The 21,821-nt window shown below is 44.4% G+C and overlaps 1 protein-coding gene across 6 annotated transcripts in view; it reads right to left on the reverse strand.

Moving 5' to 3' along the window:
• The window catches only part of LOC138481476 (Y+L amino acid transporter 2-like), a 703,293-nt gene that overhangs the window by 37,899 nt on the left and 643,573 nt on the right, over window positions 1-21,821 (reverse strand). For all 6 annotated transcript variants that reach the window (XM_069613638.1, XM_069613637.1, XM_069613642.1 and 3 more), the window contains one exon: window positions 15,339-15,522. In XM_069613638.1, the coding sequence (XP_069469739.1) occupies window positions 15,339-15,522 (184 nt within the window). The remainder of the gene's footprint in view (window positions 1-15,338; window positions 15,523-21,821) is intronic.

A 21,821-nucleotide genomic window follows, 5' to 3' on the forward strand; every position in this document is an offset into this window, starting at 1 on the left:
ACACTTGTCTAAGAGCCATTCAAGTTATTCATCCATCAAACAGTCCATAAAACATGCATTTGACCTAATCTAAGATCGCACGAGATGTGGGTGTTTGATACCTTTTATTGGACTTAATGAAAATACTATGCAGAGATGGAACAAAGCATTCGCTTGAAAATTCCTCCAGACTTTTTGTTGTCAGATAGTGCAGTATGAAATCATTTGTAAAAAGAAAGCCACACTGCAGATTGTTCACAAAATGAAGAAAAGAAAATAGCATTTTAAACTTTGTTAGCTGAAGGTCCACATTTCTATCTGAGAGTTACATTTAATCAAAAAAGGAATAAGAAATCCTTTTCAGGTGTAACTGTTAAGTTAAGCCCAGGCAGTCTTAAAGTAGGTTTCCTAAAAATACTGATGTTATTTTTTATCATATTGAAATGAGAGGTTTAAAAACACATAATTAAGAAGCAGGTTCAGTATTGTATTTTCCTCATAGAGTATCTAAAAAGTGTTCTGCGGCCTCTCTGTACTGTCATGACATGGTAGTGATTTCAATGCAGTTGGCTGCTATACAATGTGACACTACAAAATATGTTCTCAGGGTTTAACTGGGGCAGTCTCCAAAGTCACCCCGCTGTGCCTCAAGCTTCGCAATGGTTTCCTCGCTTACATAGAGTGTGGCAAATGTGAAATACATTACCCATTTTCAAATTGTGCAGTGTCTGCTTTGACACCGAAGATTTCTGAGGTCAGTGTCCAGTGCCCATCCTGTGTGAAGTGTTGACCCACAGGCGTTTCTGTTTTGTGGTTCAAGATGGTGTATCTGTGTAGGTTGAGCCTTTCATGCAGCTCCTTGTAGGTCTCACCTATATAACTCTCTAGCATACATTCTTTTGCATTATATGAGGTGTAGCACATTGAATAATCTGCAGTTGTATGTCCCTTGTTTCTGCTTTCTTCAGTTCAGCTGGGTTGTTATGGCAGATCCATTACAGATGTGTTGCCAGGTGTTGCATCTCCTGATGTTGCAGGGAAGGATATGGTCCAGGTCTTCCTTGTTCTTTATCTGGTGGAAATGTAGAGCTGGTCAGAGGCTGTGCTAGGTTTCTCAGTTGCTTGTATGCAATTAGGGGAGCTTCTTTGAAGGTGTCTCTCAGTCTCACCTCATCATCTCTACTGAATATTGCTTGAAGATCCTTAACATTCCTACTCAGTTGTGTTAGCGGCAGTTTCCAGACCACAGTGCAGGCATACTGTTCCTCCAGCCAAAGAAGTCTAAAATGCAATTTTGTTCTTCACTTTCTGAAAAAACTGCACTATGGCTTTCGTATTACAAATCCTTCCACACTGCAGCATCTGACAAAGGAATCTGAGGTACTGTGTAAGCTAAACTTTGCATAGTATTTGGCATGGGTGTTGCTAGGTCTGGAAAAGATCTGGGGCTATGCTAATATTGGGACTGTCAGGGCTGGGGGCTAGCTAGCGTTTTTGGTTGTAACCACTGAGCTTCTATCCGGGGCTACAACCAAAAAACCCAGGGCTATAGCCCCCTAGCAATACCTCTAGTATTTGGATAGGTATCAAAACCTGCTGAACTAATATGGTGTTGAACCTTTTTCTTTGCACTTCTTAATCTAAGAGTCACAGAAGCTATTCAGAACAGAATCAATAAAGTTCCCACTGTCTAGGTCTAAGTCCATTGTCACCGTTCAACATAGAATCTATCAAGCACACAAACTCCAAGTCAAAGCACCATAAACGTGATTCAACATAGCTGGAGGAACTATCAATTTGTTCAGCAATCACCATATGATGAAATGCAAACATTCCAATATGAGATGCAAGAGTAAAAATAGCTGCAAAAATCATTGTATGTGATTCAACAGTCAAGGAGTAATATATGAGATGTGGCAATACAGGAGATACGGGTGCAACCCGCCATTTATGTCTGTAACTGTCAGTATATGAAATGGGACTAACAATCCCTGCATCTGATGCAAGAATGAGCAAAATATATAGGTTCCACTAATCAATGAGCACTCTAGAGGTTCCACTAATCAATGAGCACTCTAGAGGTGCATCAATCCAGAATATATTTAATGCAACAAGAAAAGATATGGGCGCAACCATTCCTCTAGGTGTCATAGTGGAGTAAGAATGGAGTACCTCTGCCAGTCTCTAGATGGCCTGGTAATGGTGGCATTGGCGATGTGGAGCCGTGCAGCTGGTGAAATCGAACAGAGCCGATCGGAGCCTTGCACCAGCGTGTGTGGGCAGATCGGAGTGGCGAGGCAGTGCTGACAGGCTGAGTAAGGCAATGGCTTGCCTGCTGCTGTTTTCTTTTGAGCGTCTCATTTATGGCACATCTCTTCTTCTGTGCCCTGCCTGTGTTGCTGTTGTCGTGGACACTGTACTTGCCCTTCTTCTGTGTGTTATCTGTTTGTAAAGGTTTAAGAGGCGGAACGTGGGAAACTGCGTTGGTGTGTGCCAACCGGCAGAACATCAGTGGAACTTGGTGGATTATGCAGCACAGTCTGTATTTTCTAGTCCTTCTGGCCATGCACTCCTTTGCTCTACTCTGTGTTACGACTATCTATACCTCCTCAATGCCCTTTTAGTTTATCTTTGCAGTGAACTCTTCACCTTTGGATCCTCTCTTTTTTCTATTCATTATGAGGACAAGGTGGCATTGTTTTACTGACTTGTAAATCATTCAATTTGCCAGACCATTAAATTGGATAGTTGATTGGACTACATTTACATTTCATTTTCTTAAGGTATTTTTCTGTTGACCTGTTTCTTATTCTCTCTCTTCTGTTATGAACGAAAACTGCATGCACCATATCAGTCACTATGTACCTCTTTGTCTAGTTTATAGGCAGAGCTTTGGCACAAAGCAATGTAAATGCACTATTAAAACAGTTAAGGAACACTACATTAGATACACCAATCAAGGAGCAAAATATGGGTGCATTCATCATGAAGCAATATATGAGTTTCACCAATCAAGGAGCAAAATACGGGTGGATTACCCATTACCTGCCTATTTAACTCTCCAGAACAGGGGACGAATACTAGCCAAGAACAAGTTTGTCAGGAGCTAAGAGTATATCCAAGAAACTTAGAAGAACGAGAGCGCAGAGCTAAGTCAAGATGTTTACCACAAACCACTACAGAAAGCATAATAGAGACCTTTCACAAGGCTGTGATGTTGGAAATACATCAATATATGGACAAAAGGCATTCCAGTACTACCAGAACATGGTAACATGTGACCATAAATGGGAAATTAGCCTTAGAAGCATTTTCTCAAGACACCAGTATAGTCATAAAGGAAGCTGACAAAGGCAGGAATGTGGTGATATTGAATTGGGAAGATGATATAAACATGGGACTTTCACACCTTCGAACACCTGGGTGTTATAAGAAACGTACATCTAAGCCTACAAAGAATGTAGTCAAGGACCTACAATATCCAATATTGAAGTGGCATAGAAGAAGAATACTTACAGAAGAAGAAAGGAATTTTCTCAATATCACAGAGCTGACTATGCTAACGATATATATCCTTCTAGAGGTCCACAAAGAGTATGACATGCTACCTGAAGTGCGCCCTATCATGAGCGATATTGGTTGGGCTATGCAGGGTTTATCACAATATAATGATATTGGCATCTGAGAACAAGTACTATACTAACCCTCCTATATCAGGCACACCACACAATTATTGCTAAATTTTACAGGGCCTAGAGTGGCATCAAGACTATTCACTGGCTAAACTTGATTTTAAAGCATTATATACATCAAAAGATCACCAACTGGCCATCAATTTAATTGACTATACATTTAGTAAATTTTCAGCTTCCAATTCAGCACATGTAGAAATGATTAACGCGTTTCTAAGATTTACTCTTGAGCACAATAACTTTTTGTTTAATGACGTTTATTATTTACAGACAAAGGGGGTGACAATGGGGGTGAACTATGCTCCCACTTTGCCAACCTCCTTATTGGGCAATTTGAGAAAAAGAATCATAGATGGCGTTATTGTAATTTGTCATGGTACTGAACAACTTTTTACGGAATATGTGAGATACCTCAATACCAACAACTTTGGTATCAAAGTGGTCTGACATATTGATCACATTGCTATAGATTTTTTAGATTTGTACATTTATGTTGATAATGACAAATTGCAAATTAGGACTTTCCGTAAAACCACTGAACTGAATTCAACTTTATTTGACACCCGCAGTCTCTGATCAGTAAAATACAGGTAGGAGAGTTCTATCGAGCGCAAAGAAACTGTAGTGATGATGCTATTTTTAAACAGGAATGCAATTTACTCACTGAGAGATTTTGGGATGGGGGTATTCAAAAGCGTGTGTGAACCAAGCACAAGAGAAGGTTAAAACTATGGATCTATCCAGTATGATCAGCACCGGCGCCAAAACCAACCCCGACCATGGGACGCACATTGACATCATCACTAAATCCTTGAAAGATAATAAGATTCCACATAAGATTCTACAGAAGCATTGGCATCTTTTATTGTTGGACGATGACCTAAAGATGTTTATTGATATCAATTTTTACTAGAGCACCAACAATCAAAAATAAACACGGTCCATCATATTTGAAGGTGATCACTGAACAGGAATGGAGTGCGGGTAATTGGTTGAGAACAGTGAAAGATCAAACGCAGCATGTGCATATTTGCACACCACAGTTATGACCATGTTGTATACCATGATGGTAGTGAAACATATATTAAGAATGGTATTAATTGTAAAATCAAATTAGCTGTTTATGTGATTGTTTGCATTTGCCAAAAGGTGTACATAGGAAGCACGAATCGACAATTGAGAGTGCACATTCATGTACATATGTCAAGCCTAAACAACCCGTATCCCAGACTACCACTGGCCAGTCAATGACATGAAAATCACCAGATGGATGAGAAGTGCAAGATGACATTTACCGGTCTTGAAAAAGACAGATGTGGCAAAAGACGTGGGGACCATAGAATGTTCCTAAGACAGCTGGAATCTAGACTAATTTGCAAACTACAGAGCACAATTTTTGACCTCAACAAGGAACACGAAATGAATGTGTTTTTATGATTGATGGACTCTTGCAAACAGTGAACCTTTACCAGTACACCAAATATGGTCTCCTGTTACTTGCTATACTGTTTATGGAATGCCCATGTGACTTAACTGGAGCTATGAGAACTCTACGATGGGGAAATTGTTATTACACTGAAAGGTTTAGACACTGTATGCATCCGTTTAATGCAGTATACATTTTGTGTGAGAAACCTATGTGTGATGGGATATTGTCTCAGTATAATAATTATTGTCTCTTGTTTCTTACTGTACCATTCATGGAATGTCCACATTCCTGAACTGTAGGTTTATCAGACTTAATGATGGAGACTTGATATTAAACTGAAGGATTTACAGGTCATATACATCTGTTTACACCAGCATATATTTTTTGTGATTTAACCGGCTAAGGGTCAAAGCAAACACTGCTGATCGGAACATTAGATGTCTAGTGTATGAATACAGGTTTGCTAATGTTAATGCAATGATTGAGATTCTATGCATTATACTATGCAAGTAAAATGCACATTTTTCATGCCAATTGGAGCTGTAAATATTTGATATTATGCAAGTTGGAGTTCAAACCAGGGCGAGTGACACACCAGGACTGCAATTACTGTAGAGTAGTGAATCAAGCAGCAAGTAGGCACAAAATAAATTAACAAAGTAGAGATGAGTGCTAACGCATAATGTGAATACCAAGAGAAACAGGTGACACAAACTGAGTCCATGAGAGGCTATACTTAAGTCTGAGCATACCGTGATCCGTGTATGCAGATCCATTTTTGTTTAACAGTAAAAGGAAGTGATGTCACCCACGTGTGACGTCACTTCAGTATGTTTAAAACAAATCAAAATGGCGACCACAAATACTAAGATGCGGCATGCCAATTTCGGCAGGGTGAATTCTAACAGGACACCATTGAAGATTGGTAAGATACCCATAAACATTTTAGTATTCCATGATTATCAAAGCAGTTTCATTATTTTAAGAGCCTGTGTATTTTAAATCGGCTTGTGAAGAGCCACGGGAAAAACAGCATAATCAATCAAATCTAATTTCACATTTCAGTAATAAAGACTACTTCATTACCAATACATCTACAAATAATACAACTTACGCATTTGAGTGGAGTGCAACAGTGGTGAGTGATTAGACAAACCATGATTTTGAATTCGAGCACTTTTATGACAGAATCAGTCAGAATTTAACCATTTCATTTCAGATCTTAATAGTCAGCAGCGAGGCTACTATAAAGTTATAACAAGCATGCACGATGGTGCGTAAACAATAAGTCCTAATGATTTAAGGACACGATGCGAGCAGACTTTAATTTAAGAATGTATACTATAGCACAAGGAGTACATTTATTGGTGTTGGAATAGACTATATACATTATGAATTAATTTGAGATAATAGCTTTCAAACACAATGGAGTAAGATTTTCACACTACATCTGGGAACTATAATGAACAATAGTGATCAGAGGAGGTGATCGAATCTATGGTTAAGACCTATTATGTTGCTCATAGGAGATGGTATACCCTAACTAATGAAATGTCATTGCTCTTTCTCTTCATTTGTTTTCTTTCCTTCTGCCTTAATGAGGAACATTGTACAAAGTATAAACTATGTTACATATGGAATTCATAAGTAGATTTAGAGTTTGGAATCTTATTTCACCCGAAATGTGTTGGTTGAAAAGAGCTTTATGCTAACTATTAGCCTTGGGAAAGACTGAGTCGTTCGAAACACGTGTCCGCTAGGGTTCAGGCATTCTGTCACCAAATATGTGCAGAACACAGAATTTTGCTATGAATGTTGAATACACTTTTTGTTATTGAATTCATTATTTTGAGTAAACTCTTTGATTTTCAAATTCATTGGGTGAGCGCAATTTATTCTGGTTAACAATTAAGTACTGTGTTACATGGAATAGTTTTAGGACAAGACCGATGTTAACCTGATCTGCAGTATCAGTAAACTGTATTGTAAAGCCTAAGCACGCTCAAATCCGGGTTTGTCCATCATCTGTAAGCATTAATCATGAAGCAATGTATGCGTTGCACCAATCAAGGAGCCAAATACAGTGCAATAATCTCAATATCTGACACAACTGTCAAGGAGCAATTGGGAACTGCGAATCGGGCTGTCTTGCTGCTCTGAGTGCAGGTTAGGGCCAGCGCAAGGATTTAAGCTGGCTCAGGGGAAGTGTTTTATTGACTGCCACCGCCTTCCTCGCAGTGAGGCCAGATTTGCTGTTGAATGACCCGAATTAAGGACTGTGGAGGTGTATTTAAAAAACAAGTTCTCATCACCCTGTGGTCATCCTGGAGACATGACAGAAAATCATGACAGACGGAAGGATGTTGCATAATGACTTCATTATTACATAGTACAATGAAATAGGAGTTACCTGGGGGCAACCAGACGTGGACTCCCTGCTCACTGTGCTCAGAGAGGCGCAGCTTCACCTCACTGATGAGGGCAAACAAGGCTGAAACACGTGTATGGGGTTGCTGTTGCTACTCTTGTTCAGAGAGGAATTGCCATTGCATTTCGGTGCTGGACTGCCCATGTGGGCGGGACAAAGACTGATATGCAAATCTGTGAAAGGTACAGTGAGCAAAAAGCTTGTGCTGCAAACTCTCATCTCAGAACAGGTTATCATGCCATGTTCTTTCTGGAGGGGAGTGCCTGCTACCTTTTTTTGAAACAATGAAATAGGAATACACATAATTCCTGGTCATAAGGAGAAGTCTAGTAATGTAAATGAGGGTGTCCTTAGGGTTGGACTATGAAAGTATCACAGATATAAAAGCACAGTGGATGCACTTTTTAAACGTACATGATTCTAAGAAATGCTCAGGTCACCATAGTCAAGAGGGTAACCTGCACATTTCTAGGAGGCTGGGCGCCAGTGTGAATGACGCGCTTGCAAGCCTCATTGCACATATTCATGCCAGGAGTGTCTCTAGGCGGTAATATCTCATTGGTTTCCAGCACCCATAACAATGATGGACGCACATTTCATAGTGATAAAAGGTCTATCGTTGGGAAAGGCAGAAAGAAATGCATGCAAGCAAAGGCAGTGCCAACTGCTTGGGATTTTGTGCAGGCATGGGAAAGGCACTTACCATGGACTGCCATAGTTGCATTAACTGTCCATTGATTATAGCAGGTGCATGCACTGTGGTGCGAATACCTGGGCATCTAATAGCAGTGTCTGGAAAATGCTTAATACTTGTACACAAGCCAAAAATGTTGGCTTTGCAAATGCTTGTTTTTAGCAGGACTTCAGTGAAGGACGCACATATAAATCCAGTAGCTGAAGGCAGACCTGGTTGAGATATTTTTATTACATAATTAGTGGGTTTACTGCTCCAATTAAGCCATTATCTCTCAGAAGGCTTCTTTGAAAAACAGTGGCAGGCACTTCGTGTGCAATGTTTGATGGTAATGCTTGATACATCTAGCTCAAATAGTTTCCATGTGGAGGTGTGTTGGGCAAGGGGGGCAGGAACTAGGTGGGAATGGCCATAGGGATTAGCATGGTAATCGGCAGTCAATGGGTGGGCAAATAACCAAACAACACCTACAAGCTGTGTGCCCCTCTGTACTCTAATAGTTTCAGCTTATAGGTGGCGCAAGAGTCACCTAGTAGCTCAAACTAAAAAGCATTCCTTTCCCTGTTTGAGGGGAAAATGCCTGAAAGCGTGAGAAATGCACCCCCCTCCCCCCGACCCTCGTCACCTCCCTGTAATGCACATTCTCCTTCACGTTGTCCCCACATGCGCAGAGCAATGCTTATTTTTTTCGGCAGATTTCAAAGCGCTTCTGGAATTCACTTTGGATTACACAAAAACGCGCCATTCTCCATCCACACCACACCTGCGTTGCACAATGTGTGTTGGGGAGAGTCCCCTTGTGAATAGAGCACACATTTTGTTGTGCAAATATTTTTGTTGTGCAAATAAAGTGGAGAGAGTAGCGCGTCCCTTCATATGCGGCAGAAAATCTTTAACGAATCGCGTCCTTGGTGTAAAACGGATAGGTAAAGCAATCTGGGTCAAACAGGAGCCAGGTGTAAATGGTTAAGGCGTTAGGAACAGCATAATCCTATATGCTAAAGATAGATAACTACACTGTCAAGTGCAATCAAAGAAATAGGATTGCAAATCAAAAAAATAGAGAACCTAAAAAACCGGAATTATTCAGCAGCGACGATGCGACGCTGCTGCCCTCTGCTGGACAGATACTAGAAGGAATGTGAGATTTCGCCTTTAGGGACACCATCGCACGAAGACATTTATGTGTTAAAATATAAAACAAGCATTAGTTTTGGCATTTGTAGTTTATTGTACATTACATTTAGCATGGTGGAAAGGAATGAGGAATGACAGCACAGGGAGGAAGAAAGGGGGGAGCGTAGCACTGTGGGAGGAGGAATAAGAAATAAATGGCAACACGACGGTGAATTAAAAAATTCAGTAGAAAAAAACTACGCCAGCAACATTACACAGGAGCACTGTGCAACATTTGAAGGAAGGAGTGACAGCGCGAATGCGGGGGAAGGAGTAACAGGGTAAGTGAGGGAGAGCAACAGCACAAAGGAGGGGCTGTTCGACTGCACAAAGATGGGTGCTGCAACAGTGCTAGATGGGAAGGAGCAAGAGCACAAAGGGGAAGGAATGGCAGTGCAAGGGGGAGGTGTGGCAGTGCAAAGGGGAGCAACAGCGCAAGGGAGAAGGAGGGACCGCACAAGGGGAAGGAGGGACAGCGTAAGAGGGGAAGGAGGGACAGTGCAAGGGATGAGGAGGGACAATGCAAGGGGAGGTGAAGGGACAGCACAATGGGGGAAATGAGCAATAGTGCAGGAGGGGAAGAGTGACCAAGCAAGGGGGAAGGAGTGACAGCCCAATGGAGGAAGGAGCAACAGCGCAAGGGAGGAAGAATGACAGCACAAGGGGAAGGAGCGACAGCACAAGGGGTAAGGAACAACAGTGGAAGGGGGAGGAGGGACAGCACAAGGGGGAGGAGGGCTAGTGCAAAGGGAAGCAGCAGCACAAGGGAGAAGGAGGGACAGTGCACGGGGAAGGAGGGACAGCGCAAGAGGGGAAGGAAGGATAGTGCAAGGGAGGAGGAGGGACACTGCAAGGGGAGGTGAAGGGACAGCACAATGGGGGATAGGAGCAATAGTGCAGGAGGGGAAGAGTAACCAAGCAAGGGGAAAGGAGTGACAGCCCAAGGTAGGAAGGAGCAACAGCGCAAGGGAGGAAGAGTGACAGCACAAGGGGAAGGAGCGACAGCGCAAGGGGGAAGGTACAACAGTGGAAGGGGAGGTGGGACAGCACAAGGGGGAGGAGGGGCAGTGCAAGGGGGAGGAGGGACAGCATAATAGGGAGAGGAGCGACAGTGCAAAGGGGGAGGAGGGATGAAAAAAGGGGTAAAGGAGCAACAACGCAAGTGGGTAGTGACATCCGTTGGTTGTTTGTATAATTGCAGCCTTTGGTCATCAACCTATAATGTAGTTTTGATCTCAATATGATTTCTTATAAGGACACTGTATGTTGTCAGTGGTACTGCATCTCTCCAATGAACTACAACCTGCAGATGTCCTTACAACCTATGTTATTGGAGAGACATAGAACCTCTGGCAACATACAGATGTCCTCACAATATATCACAATCAGAATAGAAAGGTGCAGTGCAACTGACAGCATACAGATGTCCTCATAAGAAATCAGAGTGAGATTTCATATGAGGGCATCTGTATGTTGTCAGTGGTACTGCACTTCTCCCAAAAAAATAATTAAATAACGTAAATAAGAACCAGGGAAACACAGAGCAATAGCACAAAGGGGAGGGGGGCTGATTGACAGTACAAAGGTGGGTGGAGCCACAGCGCTAGAAGGGGAAGGGGCGACAGCGCAAGGGGAAAGGAGAAAAAGTACAAGGGGGAAGGAGTGACAGCGCAAGAGGAGGCATGACATCGCAAGATGGAGGCACGACAGCACAAGGTGGTGAGGAGGGACAACGCAAAGGGGAGGTGGGACAGCACAAGGGGGAGGATGGACAGCACAAGAGGGAGGAGGTACAGCACAAGTGGGAGAAAGGAACAACAGTGCATGTGGGGAGTAACATGTGTTAATTGCATGTATAATTGCAGCCTTTGGTCATAGTTGTCTTATATTATAGCTTTGATCTCAATGTCATTTCGTACAAGGACACATGTATGTCGCGCTTCTCCAATGAATTACAACCTTGCAGATGTCCTCACAACTTATCTTATTGGAGAGGTGCAGTACTGACAACATAGAGGGGTCCTTGTGAGAAAGAAGCAAGAGGAAATATGAGCGAAAATGGGTGAGATGAAAGGGTAGGACATAAAGTGAGAGCGTGAGAGTAAGAATGAGGGGGTTGGAGTAGACAGAGGGTGGGGTGGTGGGGTGGAGAGAGTAGGGTTGGTGAATAGAGGAGGTAGGGTGGGTGGGGTTAGAGAGAGATAGAGGGGTAAGATCGGTGGAGGTAGGGCAAGGGAGGGGAATAGGGTGCATGGGTGGGGGTAAAGAGAGGGGGGGTAGGGTGGGGTGGAGCGAGAGAGGAGGGGTAGGGTTAGAGGAGTAGAGAGAGAAAGGGGGTAGGTTGGGGTAGAGAAAGAGAAGTGGTAGGGCAGGTGGATGAAGTAGGTGCTGTAGAGATAGTGGAGATGGAGCTGCTCGGTGGGGGTAGAGAGAGTGAGGGTGGGGTGGAAGTCAGTACAGAGAGTGGGTGCGGTAGTTGGATGATATGATATTTTTTTTTTATCGCGCTCGTACACAGGTGTGTCAGAGCGCGACCAGGCAAAGGTAGGGGAACAGGGAAGAAAACAAAAACAACGATCTTACTAGGCCCAGTGACATTGAGAACATGCAAGTGCTTTGGGAAGGGAAAAGGGGGAAAGTGCATGGGAGGGGGGAGAAATTGGAAAGTGCAGAGCATAGGAGAGGACAAGATAAATAATAATCAAATAAATAAATAAATAAGGTGATCCAAAGCAGTAGTAGTGCAACCTGTGAATGGCCAAGTGCAAGGCTAATCAGATAGGGAGTATCTGATAAGTGCAGAAAAAAGAGTGGGGCGGGCCTATATGGGTACAGATACAGGCCCAAGTGCAAGGGGTGCCCAGGAGACAGTGTAGGAGTTTGGCAGGGTGAGGAGGTAACCTGGGCCCAAAGGGCAGAGGTTGGCCAGATGCAGCAGTGCCGAGAAAGTAAGCAGATCAGCAGGGGAGAAGAGGGGCAAAGGCAGAGGCGAAGAGGAAGGTCTTGAGGAGCTTCCGGAACTGGAGATGGTTCTCCTGAAGTTTCAAGGTGGCAGGGAGGCAGTTCCAGAGGGAGGCCCCAGCCGAAGACAGAGATCTAGCACCACAAGATAAATAATAAGTAAATAAATAAATAAATAAATAAGATGATCCCAGGGGCAGACCCAGGGCTTTTTCGCTCCTATTTTTCTAATGTCATTTAAAATCGGGAGTTGTTTCACTCGGAGTGATCAATGCTGCGGACTACACGTGATTTGTTTTGGCTTCAGTGAATTTTGGTGCCGTTGCACCACAACATTTCTGAAACTATTGTTACAGGATAGAGAGAGCGAGAGAGAGAGAGAGAGAGAGAGAGAGGGGCAGGGGAGAAGGGGGTCCTGAACTGAGAATATCTGGTTGGCATATAACCGTCAATGACATGACATGAAAATACCAAATCAATACAGTTTATTGTTCTAAACTCCACCGCCGTATTACCCAATAAGGAGTTGCCTAACAATATTTTCTCCAATCCGGAGCGCTGTGAGAAGTCTGTTAGGTGCTGGGCTTTCCATTTCCCAGCTGCACAGCAATTTGCCGGGTCGCAATACTGGGCTACTTCCAGCACAATTGGGCTCCTAAAAACCCATTTGTGGTGTCAATAATGGGAATGTGCGGGTTGGATGGTTTTTGGATATTTTGGGCAACTTTCTACAGATCCGTTTTTTAGTCCTACTAAGGCTGTCTCTCTACCCCCACCCAACAACCCCACACCCGTTCTCTCTACCACCCCATCTCTCGACCCGATCTACCCCACCCCGACTCTGTCTGCCCTAACTCCCCCCTCCCAACCCCCATTACAGGCATGTGTGGGTTAGTTTTCTTTGGGGCTATTCTGGGCTACTTTCAGCTGAAGATCTTTTTTTCCGAGTCCTCCAAAGGGTACTTTGTTCTTTGTGTGTCCTGCCCCCATGGGTCTGCCCTTTGAATCATCTTATTTATTTATTTATGTACTTATTCTTTATCCTGTGGTGGTAGATCTCTGTCTTCGGCTGGCTCCTCCCTCTGGAACTGCCTCCCTGCCACCTTGAAACTTGAGGAGAACGATCTACGGTTCCGGAAGCTCCTCAAGACCTTCCTCTTCGCCTCTGCCCCTCTTTTCCCCTGCTGATCTGCTTTCTCTCTCGGCACTGCTGCATCTGGCCAACCTCTGCCCTTCGGGCCCAGGTTACCTGCTCACTCTGCCAAACCCCTGCACTGTCTCCTGGCCACCCCTTGCACTTGGGCCTGTATCTGAACCCATACAGGCCCCACCCCACTCTTTTTCTGAACTTATCAGATATTCCCTATCTGACTAACCTTGCACTTGGCCACTCACAGGCTGCACTACTACTGCTTTGGATCACCTTATTTATTCATTTGATTATTATTTATCTTGCCCTCTCCTACGCTCTGCACTTTCCAATTTCTCCCCCCTCCCATACACATCCCCCTTTTCCCTTCCCAATGCACTTGCGTGTTCTCAATGTCACTGGGCCTAGTAAGATCATTGTTTTTGTTTTCTTCCCTGTTCCCCTCCCTATGCCTGGTCGCGCTCTGAAACACCTGTTTACGAGCGCGATATAAATAAAATATCATATCATATCATCCAACTACCACACCCACCCCACTCTCTGTACTGACATCCACCCCAACCTCACTCTCTCTACCCCCACCGAGCAGCTCCATCTCCACTATCTCTACAGACTTGACTGCATTGATGTCTCCCATGACCACCCCTACCTAAAAGCAGTTGAGAGGACATGCCTTAATCTGTGGGGTGGAGTAGACAGAGGGACTAGTGGGGGTGGGGTGGAGAGAGTGGGTAGGGTGGGTGGAGTTAGAGAGAGATAGAGGGGTAAGATCGGTGGAGGTAGAGCAAGGGAGGGAAAGAGGGTGCATGGGAGGGAGTAAAGAGAGAGAGGGGGTAAGGTGGGGCGGAGAGAGAGGAGGGGTAGGGTTAGAGGAGTGGAGAGAGAAAGGGGGTAGGTTGGGGTAGAGAAAGAAAAATGGTAGGGCAGGTGGATGAAGGTAGTTGCTGTAGACGCTGCCCTTCTGGACACTATGACCCCAGTGCACAATCCAAACACAACTAGAAACCTGACTCGCACAGACGCCAGTTCCTTCTGGTTCTACAAGCACCAACGGAGAAGCACAACCTCTCAGCTATTCCCTCTTCCCTCACTAACTTACCCAACCCACTTTCTCACAGAAGCATGTGGGCGCTTGGAGACCATGCTAATGGTAATGGTGCACGGTATAAGTCAACTTAACATAACATAAGGTAGACATCCTTCAATGATCCCTACATTAGCGCCATCTTTATCTGATCATGTGTCAAAACTGCAGTGCTCCAGCAGATCCTTTCCCCTGTCCACAAAGTAATTTGTTGACTCAAGTGACCCAACTGATCATGTATCTTCCATAGTGTGTTGAGAAGGAATGCAGCTATGGTCCTTCACACTGATCACATAGGCTTGATAAGCACTCTTTGTGAACTCTGCGGTTAGAATTCAGTCTATCATCATAAGTCGCAGTCACGTCAGCATGAACATCTGCAAACTGACTGCTTTTGTCACAAAAGATGGAGGCGGGTGTACGAATAGTCCATCATCGCTGTTCTGTAATCCTAGTACCTATGAACTGGAGCTAGTCCCCTGTTGCTTTCCAAGTACTCAGGGCGGCCAATGGAGAAACAAGACATAAGACTTACGTGAACCAGATACGTTGCATGCCAAATTTGTTGAACGTTGATGGATGAGGTCAAAAGTTACAGAGAAAGGTATTTATTTGTATTGTCCAGCATAAAGTCTCATGCAGCCTTAACTATAGAGTCGCTAACACAACTCTACTATATATAAAAAATAAATAAATATATGTTGCAACTTACTGTATCAAAAGCAGCAATTGTTTCATTGCTTACCTAATATTTTTCGGAGAATCTTTGGCTGTCTTTGGGGTGGCAAATGAATAAAGAAGTAATAGATAGGTGCGCCCGACAAAATTCCAGCTAATCCAACCATGGAATCGGAAGGGTCACTGTAGAGGGGAACCACCACCAGGCAGACACTGCAGACACAGTACACAATTGGGAAGCAAATGTTCAGCTGAAAATAAAAGCAAAGAAGCGCTTTACTCAACAGGCACCAAACGAATGTTATACTTGTATGTCGAGGAGACACCCAGTAGGAAAGTAATTATGTCACACTTGTTTATTTGCTTGGTGCCACTTCTTCATTACATGGGGCTAGTACTTTTCCATTTCATACATGTGTCACAATGGTGGTTCGTGTACTGTACCACTTTCGTGAGCGTAGTCCTCTTAGGCTACCACTCCAAGCTCACTAATGTGGAGTTGAAGAAAGATATTATGGGCTTGCTTCATGGAATTTATAGTGCGGTGCAAAGTGACTTTGCTCTGCCAACAAACGCCCTAATTCACAGAGAGGTGCACAGTGTATGTGTGCAGTGCAAAGTGGCTTTGCACCAGTGCAAAGTCAGTGCAAAGTCACTTTGCCCTGCAAAAATACACGTTGCCCCGCTATGTGAATCGGGATGTTTGTTGGCAGTACAAAGTCACTTTGCAGCGTGCTAAACAGTCCATGAATCAGGGCCTATATGCTGGATGAAGGCAGTGGAGGAGGACAAGACTCAGAGCATCAGAAGTGGGCGGCCGTTTCAGAGGGTTGGGGCGTGCCCTGATGAATGCATCCAATTTAGACTGCACGTTTGCAAAGTGGGGGAATATTTAGAAGTTAGAGACCCAGTCAGACGTGCATCCTCTGACGTTCCCCTTTGGTGTGATGACGACTGCAGGTAGACCTAAGGCAATGATTGTAACTGCTGATGTTTGATATGAGACGGACTGTCTCTAAATTGACAAAGTGCACCGTGGCCAGAGTAGCATTGATTCAGGGCAATGCTATTCTACTATCCACTAGTCAGACATTGGGGGACAATTCTACCTTCTCAGGGGGCTTATTGAACTGTTCTTCTGCTATAGGGGAGTCTCACATTTTAGGGACATTTCCCCTTTTTGCAACCTTCCCTCCCTTGACTTTAATGGAGCTTCCACTATGCTTGTTATGAACCTGGTCTCCTGGCTGTAATTTGAGTGAGTGAGGTCTCATTAGCTGCACTCACTTGCTTTACTCGGGTCGTTTCAGGTACACTGGGCATCCCTATGGCTCCCAGTGCAGGGAGAGCGTCTCCCATTTATTTTGACCTTTGCTTGCTTTAATGTGGTACACCCCAACTTAAGAGGACTAATGAAGAGATACTTTGTGTCCCTTTTTCTTTTACAGTTAGATAACTTTTGTTACCCTTTTTGATGTGCACAGACCAGGCTGGTGACAGGAAACCTACTTTCACGGTGCAATAATGTGTGTCAGTGTTTGTACTGTGATAATGCTTTTTTCAGTACAAAATACTCAGGATGGCAGCCCTTATGATTTAAATGTTGTTCCTTAGGCCATCCTGCTTTTTGGCTGTCTTCCTGACCTTTCAGGCAGGAAATGGAATTAGTCATCCACTTTTGTGGCCATGGACCACCAGTCAGCGCTGGGTGCATCCGAGCGGACTGAAACCAGCTCTTGGGGCTTTCTGCCCCCAGTCCACATTCCAGATGGGGCGTGTCTGTTGCAGTGCAGATGCAGGGAAGCTGGATGCACATGGCCGGCACCATCAGCCTGTTTGAATGGTGCACATCCTTACCATTGGAGGGCTGGTGTGACTGCAAGTCTGCATTTGGGCTATAAACAGGGAGTCTGGAGCTATTCGCGGTGCAGCCCTCTGGAAACAAGAGTCTTAAGTCTTAAGACACCATGAAGAAAGTCTGGTGGATTGCAGCTGTGAATGGGCATTGTCAACACCATCCACTGGGGAACCTTTGGATCATTTTCTAGAAACCAGGGGAGACCTTCACCAGGTGTCTTCCTCCCTTAGACTGGTATTCATAACCAGTCTAAAGTCATGCACAGCTGTCCTGGTTTCACTGGACCTCGGATCTGTCACTGGAACTGCCAAGTACCTGGACCATCCTCAGAATGGCCACCACTGCTCACATCTTGCCTGGAGGCTTCAGGCTCTGCTTATTCATTCTGTGTGAGATGTGGTCCTAGTTTCTGGCTGCTGCTACTCTCCACTGAGAAGAAGCACCTGCCAGAAGCCCCGGTTCAAGCGTCCAGTGATCTAGAGTATGCCTGATCCTGTGCAGGGTCACCAAAGCAACTCAACATGCCTTAATACTCCCGGGGGTCCGTCCTCATCATGGAAGTTTAAGTTGTCATCCTTCATCATTGTCAGTCCTGCCCAACTGGTGGGTCACTGGAACTGAGCATCCTGTGGGAGAGTGGAAGCCCTGCTAGTCATGCCTAAACACAATACTGCAATAGGCCACTGTTGCTGGGATCCCTGCATCTCGTGCAACCAGACCAAAGGTGTGTGTGTAGTTGTCCCGAGCCACACCTACTTACCTTGGGGTTGTTTTCCTTCACGTCGAAGTTCAAAGGCTGACCGTGCAGACCACTGTTTATGCACTACTATTTCCATAGGGATTCAACAGGTGCAAAGTCCGATCCCTATAAATACCCTTGGCTGACCATGCGCGGTGGAGTGCTGTTGAAAGATTCCTTCCTGGGAAACTCCTCATATATAGGAATTGGGAACCCATTAATTAACTTGTGTGTGTTACTATCTAAAGAATGTACATATTGGCTTTGGCCAACACTTATTTTCAGGGACTTGTGACTGATTTATCTGCCTTTTCAGGTACTTGCCTTTGAAATGGTCACACTGCAACTCTGGTTACTATGCTGGTTATGGAGGGAAGGACTTATAAAGACTTTTTGAATTATCTTATATCTGTATCGTAGATGTAACCCCATTACGAGTTTGGCAATAATTCCACAGTTTACAATGGAATTGCTGCCAAGCTTGAGTACTGTTACTGCACCTCTCTAGCTGATTGTGGTGGTGTGGGAGTGTTAATCCCCATTTTTGGAGTTTATAGAACTCCATGGGATATACTGTAGGCATGAACTCCGGCAGTAATTCTGTCCTCAGTAATTCTGCCCTCAGTAATTCTGCCAATATTTGGCATTAAAGTGGAGGAGTTACCTCCAGCACGGGCCTGGATGTAAATCCTCCACTTCAAGGTCAAGCTCCGAATTTGGTGAGGCCGCCTGCCCCTTCTGGTCCCCTTGCCCTCTTCCCCAGCCACCAAGCTCACCTGTGCCACCTTCTCCCTCTACACTCGCTTACCTGCTTGACCTGGGGAGAAGCTCCCATCCCACCCTCTGTCCTATCTTCGGCACCCACCATGGAAACAGAAAAGGTACAACATGCACGGAGCCCATGTACCATAAATAAATTATTAAAAATACAAAAAAAAATCTGCACTCTGGATGGAAACCCAGAGAACGAATAGCAATCACTCCTGTCTCCGGAGACATATAAGTCCTGGTAACGGGCCCGAGTCCTGCTGAGGTCATCGCTTCACTCAGGTCTGTTAACCTCACAAATGTGTATATTATTACATTTTAAAATCATATTTCACAAATCTACTACTTGTGAACTTTTAACACCTCATTTGAATTAATGTCTATTTCTATCGAAGTTTCCATCTATCATCTTTTATGTTTTATCCTATTTATTATCCTCCTGGTTACTGCCCAAATTTCTGGATATTTTTTCAGGTTTGATTTTTTCCATTGACGTCATATTCTAATAATTTTTTTCTTGGTGATGTCAATATTCCTAATTCTAGATAATACATTTCTAGGCACTCACAATTTTACAATCTTCTGTTGATGCACGCTCTTCACCACCTTTTTTAAAATTTATTTTTAAAACTCTTTTGTTAATTCCAACACATAACAAACAAACACCAACAAACATTACACTGCAACTGGCACTTTGTGTTGGGATCTGCACTCTAACGTCCGTCTTCTTGGCGCGTTGGCTTGGCCTTCTGCTTGTCTGTCCACAATGTTCAGCCATTTGTTGTCCCCGATTCCTGCATTAAGCCCCATGCGACCTGGCCGTGGCCCCTTCTGGGTGCCCCCGCTCGCATTGCCGTTGGGACACCATCTTATACTTTCCCCCACCTTCATGACAGGTAACGTTTTGGACTTTTCAACTGATCTAAGTCTGTCTAGGCGGGCACTGCCAGGTTTTTCCTCTGCCTGTACAGTACAGGGTTCACAGTTGTCCATTCTTTCCCATGTAAGGTTCAATGTGTGCATGGAGCTGATAGGAGATCTGGTGTCTGGATAGGGCATCTCCATTCGGCGACGATGCGCAATGATATCTTCAACGGTCTTCAGATGAGGATGGCCTTCACCTGGGGTATCCTCTCTGTGATTGAGGCCTTGATGGCCCGGGCCAGTCTCAGATTCTGTATCTCTAAAGCAGAGTTTCTAGACAAATCTGCTCGCCGGATAGAACCCTGGCTGCCTATTTGAATGAATCAAGGCATCGCCCCTACGCGATCAGGAGCTGCTCAATGGGCCTCATTATGAGTGTTGCGGTGAGGCAACAACAGCACCTGTAGTGCTACCAGCGCCGTTGTTACCTCGCCGCAACATTCTGAGTTCCGCTCGCGGGGCCACTCTGTACGCCTGGTCAGACCAGACATGCAGAGCAGCACCTGCGAGCAGAACAGGATGGTAGCAACGGTCCTGTTATTAACGGGACCGTTGTTACCATCCCCCCTATTCCCATTGAGCCCTATGCGGGCTCAAATGGGAATGGGGATGTACCGAGTCCGGGTCCCGCGAATGGTAATTACCGGGTCCGCAAAGGTCGGAATGGCCCGGTAATTCCCATTTTTCGGGACCCGGACCCGAGTTTGGGGGTAGCCTTGCCGGTAAAAACGGCATGACTACCTCCAAACTCGTAGTGAGGCCCAATGACTTGGAATTGTAATGGACACACACAACTTTCTTTCCATTCTCATGTGTCTAAAAAAGCCCAACAAGTGCACTTTCAGCTATGTTTACTCCAGAAAATTGAAACCTTTTTTTTTGTTTACCAAAAAGGTCTTTTTCACTCTGTTATAGCAGCAATTGCACTCTCTAGCATTGCCAGGAGAATGCTCTGCTGATTGTTGTGGTTTCCAGAGGCTTGGAGTGCTCTTCACTCCCAGCTGCATTCGGCTGCCCGTCTGATAACCGGTGCCGGAAGGCCTGACGATGTTCACCCTTTGTTGCCTCCCCGTCATTAGCTGCCAGGTCAATACATGACCATGTTAAGACTGTGCTGCTTTATCTGCGAGGCCTTGATTCTACCGCAGCTCAGTTGCCTAGTTTCTAAGCGGCAGAGCAAAGACAGTGAATTCCTATGATTCTGAAGGTGGTAAAAATATAAAACCAAAATCACTCTTTTTCTGTGGTTGTTCTTGGAGCAGGGATCTGCAACCTTTGGATATCCAGATGTTTTGGACCGCATCTGGAAAGCTGCTCGTTTCAGACCCTTACCTTAGAGCTTGTAAACCACCCCCCGGCCCCCTCCTCTTTCAGACAGGCTTCTTCACTTTTACCTTTTTTCAACTTATTTATTCCCAAAATATTTTTTTAAACATCCAGTTGGTGTACTGCTTTAAGTTGGATTTGTATGAAAACATTTATAAAATTGCTATTATTTCTGTTCTGTTTTATTTTGTATCATATTTTTGTACATATTATTACAATTCTCTCCAGCGCTCCTTGAGACCACTGGGGCCAGGGTTGAAGTTTAATAAGTGCCTAAAATAAAATAAAATTAAATTAAATTAAATGTAATTAAATACATGAACTGAAGAGATTGCATTCAGTGCCATAATGATGTGAACTATTTGCAACACAGTGGTTGAACAAAGGATATTTTCGCATGCTTTATTATCTTCCAAGCTCAGTGGGGTCACATCACTGAAGCACTGAAGGACACTGAGACAGCGCATTGATTTTGACCTGTTCAGTACGTCAACGGAAAAGAAAGATAAGGCAGGTGGACAGCGGTGGGTGTGATGCATAGGTCAAGAGCTAGAACTTTAAATAGAAGATTGAGGTTAGATTCACCGGCATCCTACACCTTTACCTCGCCGGATTTGATTTTGATCATTTGTAACACGCACAGAATGGACTCAACCGTATGAAGGCGCAGCGGGTACACAAAGAAATCACCAGGGGACCGCGCAGAGACCCAGTTGACAGGAAAAAGAGAAACCCCATACAGACCCATCGATCACCACTTTCTCCTTAGTGGAAGAGGTGGGCCCTGAGGCTGAATCCTTGATAGATTGCATTTGTTGGAATTTACACTTATTGGACAGAATGTTTGATTTCAGAGTACTGCGTAGAACAGAACAGAGAGCTGTCCAGCGGAGCTCTGGTGACGAAATGCGAGAGGAAGCAGGCATTAGGGAGGT

Source organism: Ambystoma mexicanum, chromosome 5p, assembly GCF_040938575.1.
Source record: "Ambystoma mexicanum isolate Mex_15411 chromosome 5p, UKY_AmexF1_1, whole genome shotgun sequence".
Lineage (NCBI taxonomy): Eukaryota > Metazoa > Chordata > Amphibia > Caudata > Ambystomatidae > Ambystoma > Ambystoma mexicanum.